General features: G+C 42.1%; 1 protein-coding gene across 18 annotated transcripts in view; it reads left to right on the top strand.

Annotated features, from left to right (window-relative positions):
- Positions 1-1,958: 1,958 nt before the first annotated feature.
- ablim1a (actin binding LIM protein 1a) overlaps positions 1,959-19,174 on the top strand; it is a 51,831-nt gene continuing 34,615 nt past the window's right edge. For 5 of the 18 annotated variants that reach the window (XM_034292687.1, XM_034292694.1, XM_034292690.1 and 2 more), the window contains exon 1: positions 5,693-6,282. In XM_034292687.1, the coding sequence (XP_034148578.1) occupies positions 6,054-6,282 (229 nt within the window). In that variant the 5' untranslated portion in view covers positions 5,693-6,053. Of the gene's footprint in view, positions 2,334-5,691; positions 6,283-12,862; positions 13,053-19,174 lie in introns of those variants that run through there. The other 13 variants (XM_020047537.3, XM_034292691.1, XM_020047534.3 and 10 more) reach the window with 7 other exon arrangements.

Genomic DNA, 19,174 nt, shown 5'->3' with positions numbered 1-19,174 from the left:
ATGTGATTAGCATTGCTTAAAGCCAGTTCAGTGTTCAACCAGCCAATCGTTATCAGTTCATTTAACCAAATACCCAAATGGCGCCCTATTCCCTTTATTGTGTACTATGTCAGATAAGAGCCTGTTTGGCTTGGGTCAAAAGCACTTTACCATGTAGTGAATATGCTTGCATTTGGGCTGGATGCTTCCTCTCTCTATGAGGCCCTTCCTGATTGAAGCAAGCATGCACATAAACTGAGTTAAACTATTAGCCTAATAAATGATAAGCCTATGAGACAATTGACTCCAGATAACACAGTTCATTGAACAATAGATAATACCTAAATGGCTGCACATATCATGTTTCGAATCACATCTCTGGCCATTTATCCGACATGGCAGTTTAACTAATCCAGCAATGTCCTGCGTAAGAATACTGACATTTTAGATACTGACATTCCTAAACTCCTAAAATACAAAACGTGTTGTCATTTCTAAAGGGATGTGGACATAAAAATGCCTTCCCATTAACACTGACCTTCTGAACTTCAATATCTTTGTTTGATTCCAAATCCAGCATAGAGTAAAAAGTAGACAAAATGCTTTGATACTTCAGCAGTGCACTGCCCTTCCAACTCCCTTCGACATTTATACTATATTTCCATGTATCTTCAACCACACTTAACAGTCCATCTGCCATTACCAACCTCTTAGCATTAAAACCCTTTTAGCCCCCAGCCTATTCTAGTATTCAGCTCACCGTGGCTCTGTTGGGCTTCACTTTGGTATTGTCCTCCATTTGCAAACCTGCCTTGAAATACAGTAGCCTTCAGAGACATTCTGTCCATGCACTCACCACGCCCTCTAAAATGTACCTGCTTAATTTCCCTGCTTGCATAAAGCTTTTACTCTGACATGTTTATCAATTTAGGCACTTTGGTCCATCTTGTCTTCTTGATCCTCCTTGTTAGCAACTTGATCTGAGTACTTTCAGTTACTTTTGGATTACGTTACCTGGAAGAGTTGTTAGGAGACAAAAAGGATGAGTAGGGTGTGTCATTGTAGTGATCTCTGATGTGTTCAGACTCACTCAGGTGGAACCATTGTAAACGTCCTCCCTGACTGGCACAGTGGTCCAACACATTACTGATATTTGAATCCTGGATGCACCACAACCACATAATCGCGGAGTAAGCCTGGGGTGCCTTGTCTAGTCACACTCTAGCATTTCTTTTCTCCTACTTAAGTTTTGCTTACATTTTTCTCAACGTTTTTGTGAAATCCAATTCATGATTAAGGCTTTGCTTCATTGAAATGACTTCTAGACACCAATCTTTCCATTTATCTTTCCCTGGGGCAATGCAAGGCAGTCGGTAGGGCTTGGTAGTCACCTGTAACACTGTGGTTTCGGGTTGAAGTTTCTGTCATAAGTCACTCAGAATAAGCGCGTCTACTAAACGAGTGTCATTCATGTTATCAGGTCTTCCTTTTTATCTATCAACTTAATTTACAGAAAAGTATGTTATTTCATGCAGAACTAGGATTAGGAGGGGATTGGGTAGGAGTGACCGGGGAACTGAACAGACCATGGGGTGTTGATTTCAACCGGTCCAAGCGACCGGGGACGATGACCGTCCGAAGCCTGGAGGCGTGGATGCAGGCAATATCTCCAGCTAGAGCCGTAACATGTCCTGCCTCCAGTGAACTCTTATGCTATCAAGCTGTTGATCCTGCGAAAAAAGTGTCCCAGGAAGGCGAAGCACTAGGTAGGGCCATCCTTTTATCTCATTTCCTGTCCCAGTCCCGCACCGCTCTTAATCCAGTCCAAAACCACACCCTTTCTCAGGGCATTGGCCAGCGAGATCGACCCACCTGTAGCACTGCAGTAGAATCTGCCGGAAGCTGTGCTGAATGGGAAGCCATTTCAAAGCGTCGCATTACCCAGTCCCTTTGTTTCTCCTTAGTCTGACCCCAGGACAGGGGCTGCCTGCTCGTGCTTAGCTGCGCGAAGACCCTTCCGCCTCAGCACTTTCCCCTCCGCATGCGCACGTGTGTGCTTGAGTGCATTTAGCCTCTGTCTGACTCTCCTTCTGTGTGTCTGTGTGTGCGTGTGTGTTTGTACCTCTGTGTGTGTGTGTGTGTGTGTGTGTGTGCCCGCTGCATTATTGATGAGAAAGAAAACGAAGGAGTGATATCAGTGCCGGGACAGGGCAGCGTGTGTGTGAGTGCATCCGTCGGAGTGTGTGTGGAAGACATGGGGGAGAGGAGCACAGTGGAGCAGCAGAAACAACCACCATCTGACGGTGGGCTCTGCAACTACGCCCAGAAAATCGGCTCCTGCTTCGGACTAGACGGTAAGAGAGAGAGAGAGAGAGAGAGAGAGAGAGAGAGAGAGAGACTGATATGTCCCGGGCAGTTTGCAGGAGGGTTGAAGGGAAGAAACAGACCTGGCGCTGAGGATTTTAAGAGATTATTTTCTCTCAATGATCCACGAGATGTGAATGTCTAGGATGACATTGGGATGCGGTTGTTTATATGGTTTTGCCACGCGCTGATCTTGGAGTGCCTCTGTGTTTTTGTGTGGGTTCCAGTGGGAGAAGGGCTGAACGGGACTCGAGCTACGGTAGCTGCACCTTAAGATAGGCGTTACAATGGAGGAGTGCGGATGATCTGGGCAGTGCCCCAGCGCAGCAGAACAGACCAGCATGTCAGAAAACAGACCATGTTTCTGCTTTTGTCCTCTGTCTCATTGGTTTCCACGCTTCACCATCCTTTTGGATTCATTTCATTGAATCCTTATCGTTGGACTGGTGAACATAGGCTAGGCTAGTTTTAGTGGGTGATAAATGGAAAGATAGGTGAATGAAACATTGATGTCAGTATAGGATGCTCTGCCTAGCATTCTCGCAGCCTTGCTGTTTGCCGCGGAGCAGATGTGACGTATGTTTAATGGATACACTGAACATTCAGTGAAAGATGCCAAACCCTAGTTTCCTTCTGCTCTGTCATCTTTCTCTCTTGCATTGTGTTCTTGGGGTTTGGTGGTGTTTTAACATGACATTAACTCTTTTATGGAAATTAAATAACTTTAGGGGTGTTAATAAAAACAAAATGGGTTATTAAGTGGAATGTGTGACCTTAAAGGAATTTAAACTATTTTACAACTTGGTGTTTGATGGTTTCTCAACCTGAAAGTATTAGTCTATGAGTCAAGAGAAATTGATATCCATGGTTTAGTTTTCCACCACCTGCAAAAAATAAATGCTACAGTAGTATGACTATGTATGTACAAAAAACCCCCTCTAAATTCCATGAAATACATTCCATATTTGTTTTGGTTTTACTTAAAGGTAATTCAGCTATAATAACAAATAAGAAAAGGAACCAGGTAAGCCAAGTTCAGCCAGCCTGCGAATAGAAGTGATGAATGTTGTTGCCCTCGCTGGACTTGAACCCTGGATCTACCCGAATGAGAAGCTTAACCATTACACCACAGAGCTATACCTTTGTGGAGTATCGGTATAGCTTCTCAAGATTAAATCATTTTGTCACGCATCACACCAAGTTTTAATATTTAGCAAGACACCATTAAGCATTGTGTTAAACTGACTAACGTTTCTTAGTAAGTTTACTTCCACCACAGATAGCATCAATGAAATGTATGGCTTTTGCCACCGACTGTTTTAACAGCTTATTAGCCAGTAATAGGCTTACTAGTATCTACTAACTCACTACTTGGAATAGTCATAAGAATTGAGCAATTGCTAGCGAGACTGAAGATGAACTTTACACTGCCAAAGCTATTTCATTTCATGGCACAACAACGTTCTTTTTTCTTTCATTTGTGAATGACATTGATACAATAACTATCAATATAGGTGATGATAACTGACATTATCGTCAAGTGAAGAGACAAGAGAATCGTGGAAATCCCTCTTTTACTGCCCAAGGGTTTGTGGTTTAGTCTATATTACCCCAAAACGAATGCACGGATGCGTACTTCGAAAATCCACCAGAAATAGTCGCAATATAACTGTAAACAGTTTTATTTTAGGCTTACAATAACATATAACGCTACTGAAGGTTGTAGCCGGCGAAGTGTATGTCTATCCTGAACAAATTCTAATGCATTTGTTTTGCCTGTGATGAGGCTCCAGCGTGAGAACTTTGGCCTGGTAGTCTGCATCTCTAACAGGGGGCAGTCAGTCAGTCAGTCACTCATTCAATTCGAAATGGTATGCCTTGCAGAATGATAAGTGGTGTGTACACTCTAAGGATCAACACACAATTCAATCTAACTGGCTAAGCTTTCAGTTGTAACATGAGAGCACTTTGACATTTTTTCCACTGTAGGCTTTGCTCAGTGTAAACTGGTATGAAAACAGTTAACTTCACTGCCTGTTCATCCCGCACAGTGCATTAACTCCCACTGGAGAGCTTGATGATGTCTAAATTTGGCACATAATGGGAAATCCAGTACTCAATCAAGGAGACAGAATGTGTTATCTTTAATTCACAAAGTTGAACACATTCAAAGAGGGATGAAACGAGGGGGCTAGTTAAGGGACATCCTCTTTATCTTGGGATAAAGATTATCTAAATGTAAACCCAAATATTGATGGTCCAAGCCTGTTGTCTCTAATAATTTCTATCCCTCTAATCCTAAGACTTAGAGACTGTGTGTGTTTGTGTGTGTGTTAATGTTTTGCAATCCTGGTGTTGCGGACTGAAAATCCCTATGAGGATTTCAAAACAAGAAAAATGTAACCTATTTAAATTTTGCCGGCCCCCTTGAGGAATATGGCTAATGGTTCCTTAAGGGTTTGGCTTAGGTAAAAGGTTTCAATTGAGTTTAAGGTCAAAATAATATATCGGGAGAATCAGATCCGTGCTGCTCATTGTTTTGAAGAAGTAGGGGAATGCAACATGATATGCAAAGTAATGGGATGTTATTGTGATTTGGATCAATGCGGTAAAATCGTGGTACTAGCATCACCAAGGTCATTCAATTCATGCAGGGAACACATACGTAATGAAAAATTTATGCAGTTAGTGTTTGGATGAATGTGTCTGCTATGTTGCATGTTTAGAGAACAGTGTAACCTGGATCCACTAAGCGAGTATGTAAATAAAGAAATGGTCTACTGGTATTGTGTATTATTGTTTAACTATATATAACGCCCATTGTAGACAAACAATGAACCTATTATCGTTACCACTATTTGTTTGTGAATTATTGTCTTCCTGTGATCCTGTTCTGAGAGCTTCCTGTTCTGAGAGCTTTCTAAAGCAAAATTGCAGTCATGTTATTTTACAAAGTGTAATAAACACAACATACTGAAAATAGGGGTTTGTTTTATTGAAACTCAATTCTCTTAACTGAACAAATGTCTGTAAACAGCAAATCTGGAACTATTGAAAATGATGAGAAAGTAATTACCACAAATGTATTAAGATGTTAATCTTGTTAAAGTGACCTGTTCCCAGAGAATGAGTGTGCCCAGGGGCATTACTCTTTTTAACATTACTAGGCCATAGAACCCATCATATACAAGAGGCTTCAAGTGTGACAAAGATATACCCAGGCCACCAAACCCCACCCTGAAGATAATCATGAAGTCTACGTCAGCTTTAAGCTGCTTAAGGAAGAGAGGGACGAAGCTGGCTGATCTGGCTGGGTTGAAGATGCAGTGTAAGCCTCTTTTCCCCTGCTCTGCTTTGCTGCGTACCTGTTGGCTCAATGGTCTATGCTCTCTGCCTTCAAAACAGTGTCTTGACCTCAACACTAAAGCCAGAAATGCATGTTCGGTCTGGAAGTCTCATATGTCCACATCTAGCTGATTTTTAGGAGACGACTTACAGCATACTGCTTTGGACGACTACTCAGTGGATCTCTTGCATGACCTGCGATGATGGATTTCTGATTTCTGAGGCCTTTCCCTCCCACGTTTTCCTCTGGAGGTTAGAGTTTAAAGTGACCTGTTAGAGCTGAGAGCCCTCCTGGGACTCTGGCTGAGTTGTATTTAGAGTGCTGCACCTTGCTCTGTGGCACGGCTGAGGGGGAGTCGGGCGACATGCCCACCCTCACCCGCCTGAGCAAGCTGTGCAGCTCCAGCCGTAGCCACAGAGTGGACCGCCCCACGCGCGTCAGACGGCAAGACTCGGTCAAGCGCCTGTCCGTCATTGAGGACGGGGAAGTTGCCGAGGTGCTCTACCTCATCCCCAAGGTCTACATGCAGCAGCTGCCGTTCATCAATCCCAATGACTATTACCTGAGTGAGCGACTTATTGATCTAGCACCAGGTAGGGCTGTGGAATGGGGTAGGCGTGGGCAGGAATAATCTGTTGGTCTGTCTGTGACTGTCTGTCCGTGTACTTGTTTGTCTTCTTTTTATTGATTTAAACCCTATTGCATTTGTTTCCGTTCAGTATTATATTTTCTTGGCCTGTCTCTTCACAAGGAATTTGTTTTTACAGATGGAATTGTTAAGTATTTGGTTTCACACCATTTTGAATTCTGCGCAAAAAGGCTTCGAAAACACTTAAAAAATGCCTTCTATAGTACCAAATTACCAATCTTCATGGAACTTGACATTTGACATCTGTAGAGCAAGGTCTCTCAAAAAAAAAAAAACGTTGGACTGTTATAACAAAACATGGTTGCTATCTACCTACAAAATATTTAAATGGGCAGGGTTTTGGTCATTATGCAACATGGTACACATTTATCAAATAATGCCACTACTTAAAAAATGTGGCGCTATTGAGTTGCCAGCTGTGCAAAAAAACACTTTCTAAAAAATGGGTACATAGGTCAATCTCCTGACAAGGAACATATTTGCTCTTGGGAGTCATTATATCTACCAATATAGATGCATTTGTGAAAAATGCTTCAACTGCTACTCCACCAATAAACATTCACATGGATGTTGTCTGGCACATATTAATCAAACACCAATAATGGTTAATATGCAAGCGTAAAAAAAGTCTTAAAATTGAACATTTTCCAAGTACATTCAGTTTGGCCAGAGGATCTATGACACTATCAGTTGATCAATGTCACTCAGTGTGATTATATTTGGCATGCATACACAGGGTTTTGAAACTAATGGTGCAATAACGCCAATAATGACTAAATGCTGAACCCCTTCAATTCTGCTTGCAGCTTAAATTTTATTTATTGTTATAATTCAAAAATGTTCAAGTCCAATTAACACATATACAGCAGAGAGAACAAGTATTTGAGGTTTTCCTACTTACAAAGCATGTAGAGGTCTGTAATTTTTATCATGGTCAATGACCTGAAGAGAGCTGGGACCACAGTCTCAAAGAAAACCATTTGTAACACACTACGCCGTCATGGATTTAAATCCTGCAGCGCACACAAGGTCCCCCTGCTCAAGCCAGCGCATGTCCAGGCCCGTCTGAAGTTTCCCAATTACCATCTGGATGATCCAGAGGAGGAATGGGAGAAGATCATGTGGTCTGATGAGACAAAAATAGAGTTTTGGTCTAAACTCCACTCGACATGTTTGGAGGAAGAAGAAGGATGAGTACAACCCCAAGAACACCATCACAACCGTGAAGCATGGAGGTGGAAACATCATTCTTTGGGGATGCTTTTCTGCAAAGGCGACAGGACGACTGCACTGTATTGAGGGGAGGATGGATGGGAACGTGTATTGCGAGATCTTGGCCAACAACCTCCTTCCCTCAGTAAGAGCATTGAAGATGGGTCGTGGCTGGGTCTTCCAGCATGACAACAACCTGAAACACACAGCCAGGGCTACTAAGGAGTTACTCCGTAAGAAGTATCTCAAGGTCCTGGAGTGGCCTAGCCAGTATCCAGACCTGAACCCAATAGAAAATCTTTGGAGGGAGCTGAGAGTCTGTATTGCCCAGCGACAGCCCCGAAACCTGAAGGATCTGGAGAAGGTCTGTATGGAGGAGTGGGCCAAAATCCCTGCTGCCGTGTGTGCGAACCTGGTCAAGAATGTCTCACCAGCCAATCACAACTGAGCTTGCAGGTGCCCAGCCTACTTCGATATGTTGCAAGCCCGATTAGGCAAGGCACTTCTGTCTGACACCAACCCCGCCACGTGCAATCCCCCCAAGCATTTTCAGTCTGCCATGACCATGATTTTAACCACTGAGTGCTATGACACTGCTGTACTGCAAAAGGGTTTACAGCACCAATTAGTAACACCTTTCTTTTTTGTTTTTCTGCCATCTTGAGTACATCAGTTCATCTTTTCACTCTTCACCTAAAACTGTGCACATTTTTTCATGAATACATCTAGATCTACAAACATTTGAGTACTGTTTGATTAACAAGATCTTACTGTCTGACTTCAGCGTTTGTCCATACATATTAAATTTTGATGGTTACGTTTAGGATGAGTGGTGGTGCAATGGTCTAAGCTGTACATATACTGCTGCTGCAGTGGTTAGTAATTGAACATGGCTGCCTCGACCTAGACTTGTAGAGATCCAGCTACTCTTTGAGGCAGCTTAGACATCTGTGATCTCAATCGAGGCCGTAGGCCAGAGAATGTGTTCCTTCTGACATGTAAGAATACTGGTGTAGACTTCCTGATTGAACAAGCAGCTTAGACTATTTTCTATGCTTTCGAAACAGATCTTCTAAAAACTTTGCCATCTCGTTTCCTCTGTCTGCATGCTCATGAACGCTCAGGTTGTGTGTGTAAGGACATGTTTACTTACACCAAGTCACCATCAGGCATTACAGTAACAAAATGTAACCCTAACTTTGAGTTACTAGCAGACTAACTCGATTTTATGGAGTGTTGTCGGTTGGTCAAAACTTTTCAAAATGTATGCCACAGAAGTAGAATGTAAAGCACGTAAGTGGAAAAAAATCTGTGCAGGTGGTTCCTAAAATGGATTGCTCCAAGTGGATTGCTCCGTCGTTCAGCGGCCTATGAAGGGCATAACTACTTAATGTACAAATGACTATTGTTATCAGTGATTCATATGTGTCATAACAACACAAGATCTCCTCAACACAATCTAGAATGTGCAAATTTCAAAGTATACATTTTTGCAGAAAGAAACTTTCTATCAGTCTGTTCAGAAAATAACACAATTTGAAAGTGAGTAATTTAGGCATGCCACTTCGGGAGATGCAGCACCAGCATTTGTGTGTGTGTTTGCACGTTTCTCCAAGTGTGTTGTTGTGTGTATGACTGTGCGTGTGTGTCCATGTGAGTGGTGTATTACACAATCATTCTGTATTCCAAAAAGTGCTACATGTATTGCAGAGAAGTACATTTACTTGCTGTCCTCTCGAAACGTGTAATATAAAACGCATGCAGGGAAAAGAGCCACAAGCTGCCAAGTGAGAAAACAACATAGTGGCTTACATCAGGATTACAGCGTGCATGAGGACTATCTAAACATTATTTATCCACTGCCTGCACGCTAGGCTGGGAGAAATGGGCTGCATCCAAAATAGCACCCGGTTTCTGTCCCTTAGGGCTATAGGTATCCTAGCAATTAGAGCATCTGAAAAATAACCGAAAGGTTAAGATCAAATCCCTGAGCTGGCAAAGAAAAAAATCTGTTGTTCTGTCCCAAAACAAGGCAGTTAGCTCAAATGGCTACTGATATAAATGTGTTTTAAAGTAAATTTACGTGGTAAAATAAGAGTTGAAAATATTGCACTATCTTTGACCCATTAGGACTTTACATTTAAGGGTTTAAGTTAATAAAAACATCCCTCTAGATCTTCTGGATTTAAAATTATCTGTTGAAAATACATGTCATTTCTGAACATGGTCAGGTTGTACATTGGTTGTAAGAAGAGGTTTTGTCAAACAGAAAAGTACTTTTTTGGGTCATACTCATGGTGATCTGACCACATGAAGACATAAAATTGTGTGACCTCTTGACTTTTCAAGACCTGTTCACCTGCTGACGACAGAGACCAGTTTGTAGTAATCCGGTTATGATATTTTCCCAACCTGAAAAGCAGATAATATTTACAAAATTACATCAGAAAGATCTCAAATGTTTGTGAGGTATGTTAAGGATTTATTGGTCTGGTGATTGCACCGGTCTCAGTCAAATTGCAGCCTATTTCATTGCTTCTGACCAATACAGTGCACTTTATAGCAACTAGGGAGCCATTCCGGGATTCAGTACATGAAAGTAATTGAGCAGGACTGGAAGGAGGGAACTGTACTACGCGTTATGGACACAAACTGTAGGAGTCTGTCTTGGAAGTGTTTTTAATTTCTTACAAATGCTAGACAACCCTGTTATTTGATATACGTTTGTACAAATGTATGGTTGAGGATATACGTTGTTTGGATTCTGCTACAATACAGTTATGTGGCTCAAGCAACAAGTGTCTTGCTGTTTTTATCTTCCAGTCAAATATACCCCTCCCCAAACAAATGGTTGCTCATTAGGGCAATGGTCACTCAGTAATGCATTTAAAAGCACAAATAAAAAAGTAAAAAATATTTTCAACCATACAGCCCAAAGACATGTATCCCATCTACCATACAGACACAGGTTTTGACATGACTCTGACATGTATCCCATCTACCATACATACAGTTTTTGACATGACTTTGACATGTATCCAATCTACCATACATACACAGGTTTTGACATGACTTTGACATGTATCCAATCTACCATACATACACAGGTTTTGACGTGACTCTGACATATATCCCTTTATTTTTGGCCAGCCTAGTGGTTAGCGTTGGCCTGGTACTAAAATATTCCTGGTTTGAATCCCCAAGCTGACAGTGTAAACAAACTGTTGTTGTGCCCTTGAGATGGGCGCTTAATCTGAATTGCTTCCGTAAGTCGCTCAGCATTAGGGCATCTGCGTAATGACTGAGATACTTTCATTTACAATCCTTGAAAGAGAGCTTGAGGCAAATACAATGTGTTAAAATTACCTTTTTAAAATGACCTTTTTCAGACAGAATTCTGCCTCAGTGGCAGCATACTGAATTCACCTATGTTTTCTTAAACTGTTAACAAAATGCTGACTCATGGCTTACAGTATACAAATCAATATGTAATGTGCCAAAACTGTAGGTCTTATGTTATCCAGCAGATGGCACAGTTGACACTGCAATATATTAATGTGAATACACCTAATACAAATATGCTTACTTGACGGAAAAGCGTGAAAGTCCCTGGCCAAGGCCTATCTTTCTCTCCCTGCCACAAGAAGAGTTGAGGACTTTAGTGAAGGTGTGGTTGTTAATTAGGTTAAGTGGGCCGATGCTGGACCGAATGTGCGTGCGCCAATCCCATCTACTCTAGCCGTCGTATTAAAAGTGACATTGTGTTGGATCTCCATTACTTACCTGTTAGAAACAACAATGGTGGTTAGGTTTCCGGATTTGAATGTGTCAGAGTCGAGGGTTACAGCTGTGCCGAATGAAGAATAACTTAATCAAAGCGAGAGAAATAGAGATACCGATTTATTACATTGAAATAATCTGAATGATTTAATGAAAGGAAAATCTGGATTTTTCATACTGCAGCATATTCACAACAGTTACCAATAAGTATTTATTTGTTTACTTGGCATTTATTTAACTGGGAAATCATTTGGGATTCCATCTGGAATGTAGGCAACCTGTAAAAAAGGTAATGTCCCATGTCACTTTAAATAGGAATTACATGAGGTAATTTCCGGACCTCATATGGAATCTAAATATGTATAGATAGATGAGTATTGCAAAACACTATAACACAGTTTCTATGGCTATCCTTCATTACTTCCAACAGCCCAGGGAGCACCAAACTCTTAAATGACCTATGACCTCCATGGCCTTATGCCATACACCATATTGTACCCTGATGCCCATAATAGGATCTGAAAGGACTCAAACATATTTAGATGAGGATTAGACCAGGCCACATCAAGACAAAATCTCTAGCATGATTTCAGATAAGCCTACAATACAAAAATGGAAGTTCTAACTGGAGCATTCAAACTTCTGTGATGGGAGAGATATGATTTTGATACTGTAGAGATTGCTTATCACCATATTATATTTCACAATGCCATATGTAAATCTCAAAATATATATATGTGTCACTTTTGCTGTTGGATTAATGTTTAAAATGCTACACATTGATGATAAGCTCATGCAAAACACAACGTTCTCCCTTACTCTGTCACGTTTTGGGGAGTGGCTCAGCAGTGAGGGCAGGATGTCTGAACGGGTGGTTGAAGGTTCAAGGTTCAAAAGGTTTATTTGTCATTTGCAATAACGAGTTACGGCAATGAAATGCTTGGTTTTACTACTCCCGACAGTGCAGTTAAAAGTTAAAAAGTAACAGTAATTATAATAATAAAAAATAAGATAACACAATCAATCAGTAATAACCCTATACAAAAACACACGCCAATAATAATAAATATACAACTTTACAACTGTAGTGCAATGTAAAAGTGACAGGTGTGCGTGAGATTAAGGATGTCCTTAACCTTGGCGCGTTCTGTGGTCTCCTTGTGGGTCGGTCGCCTGCGACTCAGCTCTGGTCAACAGCGGGTTAATTGATTAGGGTATTGGCAGTCTTTCGTAGGCTGAGAAGCAAACAAGACTTACCTCTCCCTCAGGAGTAGTGGGTCTTCTGTCTAGTTTGAGACTGGGGTCAATAGCAACGATTTTAGTATGTAAAGCGCAACTAAAATATATAGAGACGGGTCAAGAGATTGAAAGAGCATGGCGGCTTGATGAGGGTAGGTTTTGCGGGTTCGGTGTGAATATTTTTCACATGGTGCTCCTCCTTGGATTCACACAACAGGGAAACAAGGGAGCGTGAGGGGGAGGGGAGGTGGAGAGAGGGGAGGTGGAGAGAGAGGGAGGGAGGGAAAAGACAATTTGCTGGCAGGAGGCATACCCCATGCTTCTGTATTTGTTTCGTGCTTGTCTCCCGCACCTCACATCTCTCTCCAGCTTGCATAGAACATTTGTCGCTCTAAAAAATACATATCTTTGGACATTGTACCTACAATCGTCTTCCTCTGTTCAGTTTTACCTGGATACCAATGGTCATGGTCAAGGATAAAGGTAACCAAATCGTGTTGGAGTTGATGTGTTAGTGAGATTTGTTTAGTTTGTCAGCTTTCTTGTCTATTAGGAGTGTTTTGTGGCTCTGTCAGGGATTTAGGATTGCATTTACTGATGTAGGCTAACTGCGGACCAGCATTCAGCAAACACGTTTTGTAATGTTTTACCAATCCAAAGAATCCACACAGGATGAAATATCCCATTGAGGTACCAAGGAGTTATAAACAAATTAAATAAAAAAGCAGTTATTCTCCCCTATGCTGAAATGTGCCCGTTGATATTTTTGTCCGACTGCGGTTGATAGTGTTTTTCATCTGTAAATATTAAGATGTTGAGGTTGGAGTGATGCTTTCTTGGCGAAACGGTGAATCGAATGGCTCGATGCCCAGTATTAGTCGTCAGCTATGGCGGTAAAGGTAATCTGTATGTATGTGTATCTGAGTACAGAAGGAAAGTGGAGCAGCATTGATAGCGATACACACTGCGCAGAGAGACCAGCCTGTCGAACACGCGCGCGCACATTCGGTCTGCAGCTGTAACTATAGCAACCGACTAAAAGGTACACCTCATTGTTGTCTGCGGTATAGCTACGTTCATAGTGAGGCATTTCTTACTAAAATCCATCTATATCTTGCATTAATATGTATCGTGTGTGTATGTGTGTGTGTGCGCGCGCCCGCGCTCGTACAGTGTTGAGGACAATGTGTGTGCTTTCTAAATGCAGCTCAGACGGGTTGGCTCTACTGTGTGTACTTGTGCGAGTTGGTAGTCTATGTGTCAGCACATCAGTCATTAAATTAGTCATATCAAGGAGTTGTTTGAATCATTACTGGCAGTGACCGTTGCGTATATGTGTGGAGGCTATAGAGATGTCAAGTACAATCAGTGCTTTATAAAGCCTGGTGAGCACAATCATTTGAAAGTCTTTTTAAGCTAATTCTTATTTAATTTTTTTGGCATTTCACCAGTCAGTCTCCACTTAACAGGATCCTCCTTTGGCTACCACATTGCTTTTTTAAATAGCTAAAACCCACAGACAGACATGCGGTAGCATCTGTGCTTAATGTGTGACACGTGGGAAAACAAAACACACCTGAGGAGGGTTGAGCTACTTCTGCTCTTTGCCATTAGTGTTTGCTTCTGTTTTGTCTGTCTCATAACTGCGTGCGTCCTCACTAACGCCGGCTCGCCTGGCATTTCTACCTTGTGTCAGGGAAACCGGGCTGCACAGACTGTAGTTAATCATCGTCACAGTCATTTCTATACATGGGCCTCTCACGACCTCTTCTCACAGCCTGCTGATTTTGCAGACACTGCAGTAGTGCTTTCTCTGTGGAGCAAGCGTCTCTTCCTCTATCTCTTCTCTCTCTTTTTCTTCATTTTCCCTCTACCACTCTCCCCATCTCACATATTCCCCCTACCTGTCTCTCCTCCCTCACTTCCCTCTCTGCAACCCTGCAGTCTCTATTTGCCCCTTTCTCTTCTTCCAACCCCTCTCACTCTCTCCCTCTTTGCCCACTATTTCTCTTATCCCTCTCTCTGTCTTTTCAACCACCCCCTCTCCCTCGTCTGTTTCACTTTCCCCTTTTCTCTTCATGAAAGGATAGCTGAACATCCTTGCGGTATCGAGCCGCAGTAAAGTAGCAGAGCTTACAGAGCAACAATGTAAAGCAAAATGGGTGTGATCCAAATGGAACCCTCTTCCCTTTGTAGTGAACTGCTTTAGATGGTTGTGCCAGTCAGGAAGCATTCTTTGAGTTTTTTGACTCAATCAGAGCAGGCTTAGGTCAACCCACCCAGGTCTGAGCCCTGAATCCCCTTGAAATCAGTTTAAGGAGGGAGATAGTAGAACCCCTTTTTCCTTCAGATAGTGCAACAATTCCACCTGCACTTTATGCTGCTGGAAAGGCTTCCCCGTTCGTACTGGCTTTTCAGGACAACCATTATTATTGCTCCTATGTAAGAAATATCCTGACCGCTGTCCGAGCTAAATCTGAACCGTAGAACAGTGGAAGAGTTATCATAAAAAGAAATGTGAAAGATAGACGTGGAAGATAGAGTTCACATTTGTCTTGGATTTTGGATGTAGACGATGAATGCACTCTGATGGTGAGAATCATGATAAGGTCATTTGAATGCAATTGTGACACAAATTTAAGGAAGGATTTGTATTGTTTTTGGACAGAATACGAAAGGCCAGTCCTGTACACACACAGCTTCTCTATTACAATAAACGCCAGATGACATGCTGTCACATACACACACATACATACATATGTTAACAAGACAGTCTTTGTCTCTATCTACACAATTTGTACCACCAGCTGGGTCATACATGACAAGCACCAGTGACCGTAAGAGCTCCCCGCGAACCGCTATCCCCATGGTTCATCACAGCCAGCCATTTATAAACCATCATTATTCTGTTTGGTCCCCAGGGATTAGTTATTCAGAGTTTGGGGGGCCTGGTAGAGGGAGATACGTTCCACCCAATTTGTGCCAATGTTTGAAGTGCTTTGTCTGGGGCGCTGGTTCAGGGGGCTGGAGGTTGGTTGGGGGGTAGGGGTTGTGAATCAAATTATACATATTCATAGAGGATGCCTCGTTATGTCGGTGTCAGGGAGAGTAGCACCACCTTCACCCCCATGGGCAAGGCTTACTGAAGGTGCTTTTGTTGTTGTGCCGAATAATGTATTTTAAATGTATTTCCTGTACTCAAAATGCATGTGTTAAGCATTAAAATATATGAGAAAAAAAATCATAAAAAATACATGATTTGGCTATTTTTTCTAGAAACTTTTCTATGTCTTCCATGCCTTCCATTTTTCACTGTGGGCTTTCATTCATGCACACGCCACAGACACTCTTTACTGGGCAGTTAGATTTGAGAGAATAAGAGTTTAGATTCACTGTGGCCCATGCCACCTCAGAATTCCGGATCCCAGAGGGTTTGTTTGAATTTGACACCCAGAACCAGACTCGTGTCTTTGTGAAAGGGACATGGCAGACACATACAGGGCCCTGTCTGTAGTGCCGGGTTTCCAACCCTCTTGTTCCCATCGCTCTTTTTGACATCGCTGCTTCCTTTAAACTTCATTACATTTCACCCTCAACCAGGAGGTTTTATGTGGCAAAGTCACTGGTGGTAAATGCATTACCCAACCAACAAACACAGTTCAGCTGGCAGGCACCTGACCTACTGTACCACAAGGAGTGGCTTGAGAACGACAAGGTGTCAACCCAGGTGTCGTTGAGACAGTTTGCACCACCTTATACTGGACTCCATGAGCAATGACGATAGCCAGCGTTGAGGATTTGAACACGTGTCCACAATGAAACTGCTCTGCAGCCAGTGACTTGGGCCACTGTGCCAATTGGAGCGCCTGAAAATTATATTTGAATCCTAAACTGGCAAACATGATTCAATTAGTCAACTAATCAACAACCACTTGAATCAGGTCTGCCTGTTTAGAGTTGAAACCCAAACGTGATACGTCTGGGGTGGGGTTGAGTAGAGGGATGGGAAATACTGACCTTGAAGACAAAAGATATGTTTGGAAAAACCTTCTGTAGTGGCCAGATGGCCAGTTTTGGCGATATGGTGTATGTGCATGTGTGCTTACGCTCATGTGTATCTGTGTTTATTTGAAAAGATAGCATGTGTACCCATAGTTTTTATCTTTTCTTTTATGCTTGAAGGACACCTGTTTCTCAGCTAGGGAAGCAACCTTTTTTGTGAACTTAAAACATGCTAATCAAATATTGTCTTTAATCTTCTGAGTAATAATATTCCAAATCAATTTGAGTTCACACATTTTTGTTAACGACTAGACAGAACACAGAATGAAGGAAATGCTTGTCCCTTTTTCTGGTTAACCCGTTTTTACCTAAGACTGTAGCAAATCGAAAGTTACAGCTTTGAGTTCCCTGAACCGACTGAGAGTAAATTATTTCCGGCTGTTTCTCCTCTCCATCCATCAATAACACACGCTTGTTATTTACCAGCACCGCACGTGTAACGGGAAAATGGGTCCTCAGGGGATTCAATATGGCCTTCTCCAGTTACCTCTTGTGCATAATCTGCAACCTTTATTGCTTATACTGAGGCTTCCTTTCAGGGGTTGGAGATGGGGGTTGTGACTGGCGGGTTGCGGCCTAGCAGAAGGCATTTCTGTGGGCTGAACCTGGGGATGCTCTGCTGGGTTTTGTTCCCCTACGACCATGGATTTATGGGCCGCTTCTGTCTGCCTGTTGCCCCCTAAAGCATTGCAGGCTGTGGTGGGTGGGGGGGCCTGGCTGGGTTGCCAGACTGTTACGTTTTACATTACACAGACACTACCGTTCAAAAGTTTGGGGTCACTTAGAAATGTCCTTGTTTTCCATGACAACATACATTAAATTAGTTTGAATAGGAAATATAGCAAAATGAATAGGAACTAGTCATTGACAGGGTTAGAAATAATGATTTTTTATATAAATAATAACTGTGTCCTTCAAATGTTATTTTCAAAGAATCCTTTCTTTCGCAGCAATTACAGCCTTGCAGACCTTTGGCATTCTAGTTGTCAATTTGTTGAGGTAATCTGAAGCAATTTCACCTAATGCTTCCTGAACTCCCGCCCACATTCCAAATCCCAATTTGACATCATGCATGAATAGCCTATCACTTAAAAGTTAGAAAATGTGTAAAAAAGAAACAGTTAGCTCTAAAGTTAGCACATTTTCTGAAGAAATCGCTTTTCAATAGTAAAAAGTAAATGAAGGATTTCTTTGGTCTCAGATCCCAGAACCAACATGTTTAAAGAGACCAGGGTTAGTTTTGGGTATTTTCTACTCAATAGATCCAGTGCCATGTCATGTGCCATGTCATGTTGTGTAAGTACTGGGTTGTTTCCCCCACTGGTGCTCATCTCTGTTCACTGCCACTCAGGTCTGAGACCGTTGTCATTGTGGGATGACTCACAGCTCTGTGCGTAATCACATTGACGACATAAAGGAGACGGGCCCTTTCTTCCCCTCTCCCTGTCTCTCTTCTCCCACTCTTTCTCGCCATCTTTCCTTGTCATCCCTTAAACCACTGATGGGAATGTTCGTCCCCCATCACTTTCAGTTCAGACCCACCTATGAATTAGTTTGTGTAGGGTCCTGATTTCTCCTCACGTGTGTTGTAGCACGTGAAATGGAGGCTTACAGTGGCATTTGACAGAGTCAGACTTGAAGTGAACATTTTTGCTGAAGGTGTTTCTTTTGTCAGAAATTTTGGAATGTGGAAGTATACTGTCGCAGATTCCTGTGTTCCGATACGTCTCTGACTAATTACTTAAAGAAAAATGCCTTAAACTTGGGAAAACGTACATAATTTACTGTATATGCCTTTAAATAGCTCTTTCTAAGGTTGTGCCTCATTTCAATTCATGCAGACTCATATTTTGAAGCTATTTAGTCAGGATCATCAAATAATTACAGATTGTCAGACATTTTAAGAGGCGTACACGCTTAATATAATATAACTGCGCCATATATACACACTCACCTAAAGGATTATTAGGAACACCTGTTCAATTTCTCATTAATGCAATTATCTAATTAACCAATCACATGGTGGTTGCTTCAATGCATTTAGGGGTGTGGTCCTGGTCAAGACAATCTCCTGAACTCCAAACTGAATGCCAGAATGGGAAAGAAAGGTGATTTAAGCAATTTTGAGTGTGGCATGGTTGTTGGTGCCAGACGGGCTGGTCTGAGTATTTCACAATCTGCTCAGTTACTGGGATTTTCACGCACAACCATTTCTAGGGTTTACAAAGAATGGAATGAAAAGGGAAAAACATCCAGTATGCGGCAGTCCTGTGGGTGAAAATGCCTTGTTGATGCTAGAGGTCAGAGGAGAATGGGCCGACTGATTCAAGCTGATAGAAGAGCAAATTTGACTGAAATAACCACTCGTTACAACCGAGGTATGCAGCAAAGCATTTGTGAAGCCACAACACGCACAACCTTGAGGCGGATGGGCTACAACAGCAGAAGACCCCACTGGGTACTACTCATCTCCACTACAAATAGGAAAAAGAGGCTACAATTTGCACGAGCTCACCAAAATTGGACAGTTGAAGACTTGAAGA

Source organism: Esox lucius, chromosome 6 (assembly GCF_011004845.1).
Source record: "Esox lucius isolate fEsoLuc1 chromosome 6, fEsoLuc1.pri, whole genome shotgun sequence".
In the NCBI taxonomy this organism is placed as follows: Eukaryota; Metazoa; Chordata; class Actinopteri; order Esociformes; family Esocidae; genus Esox; species Esox lucius.
This window is presented reverse-complemented; position numbering and strand designations above follow the sequence as displayed.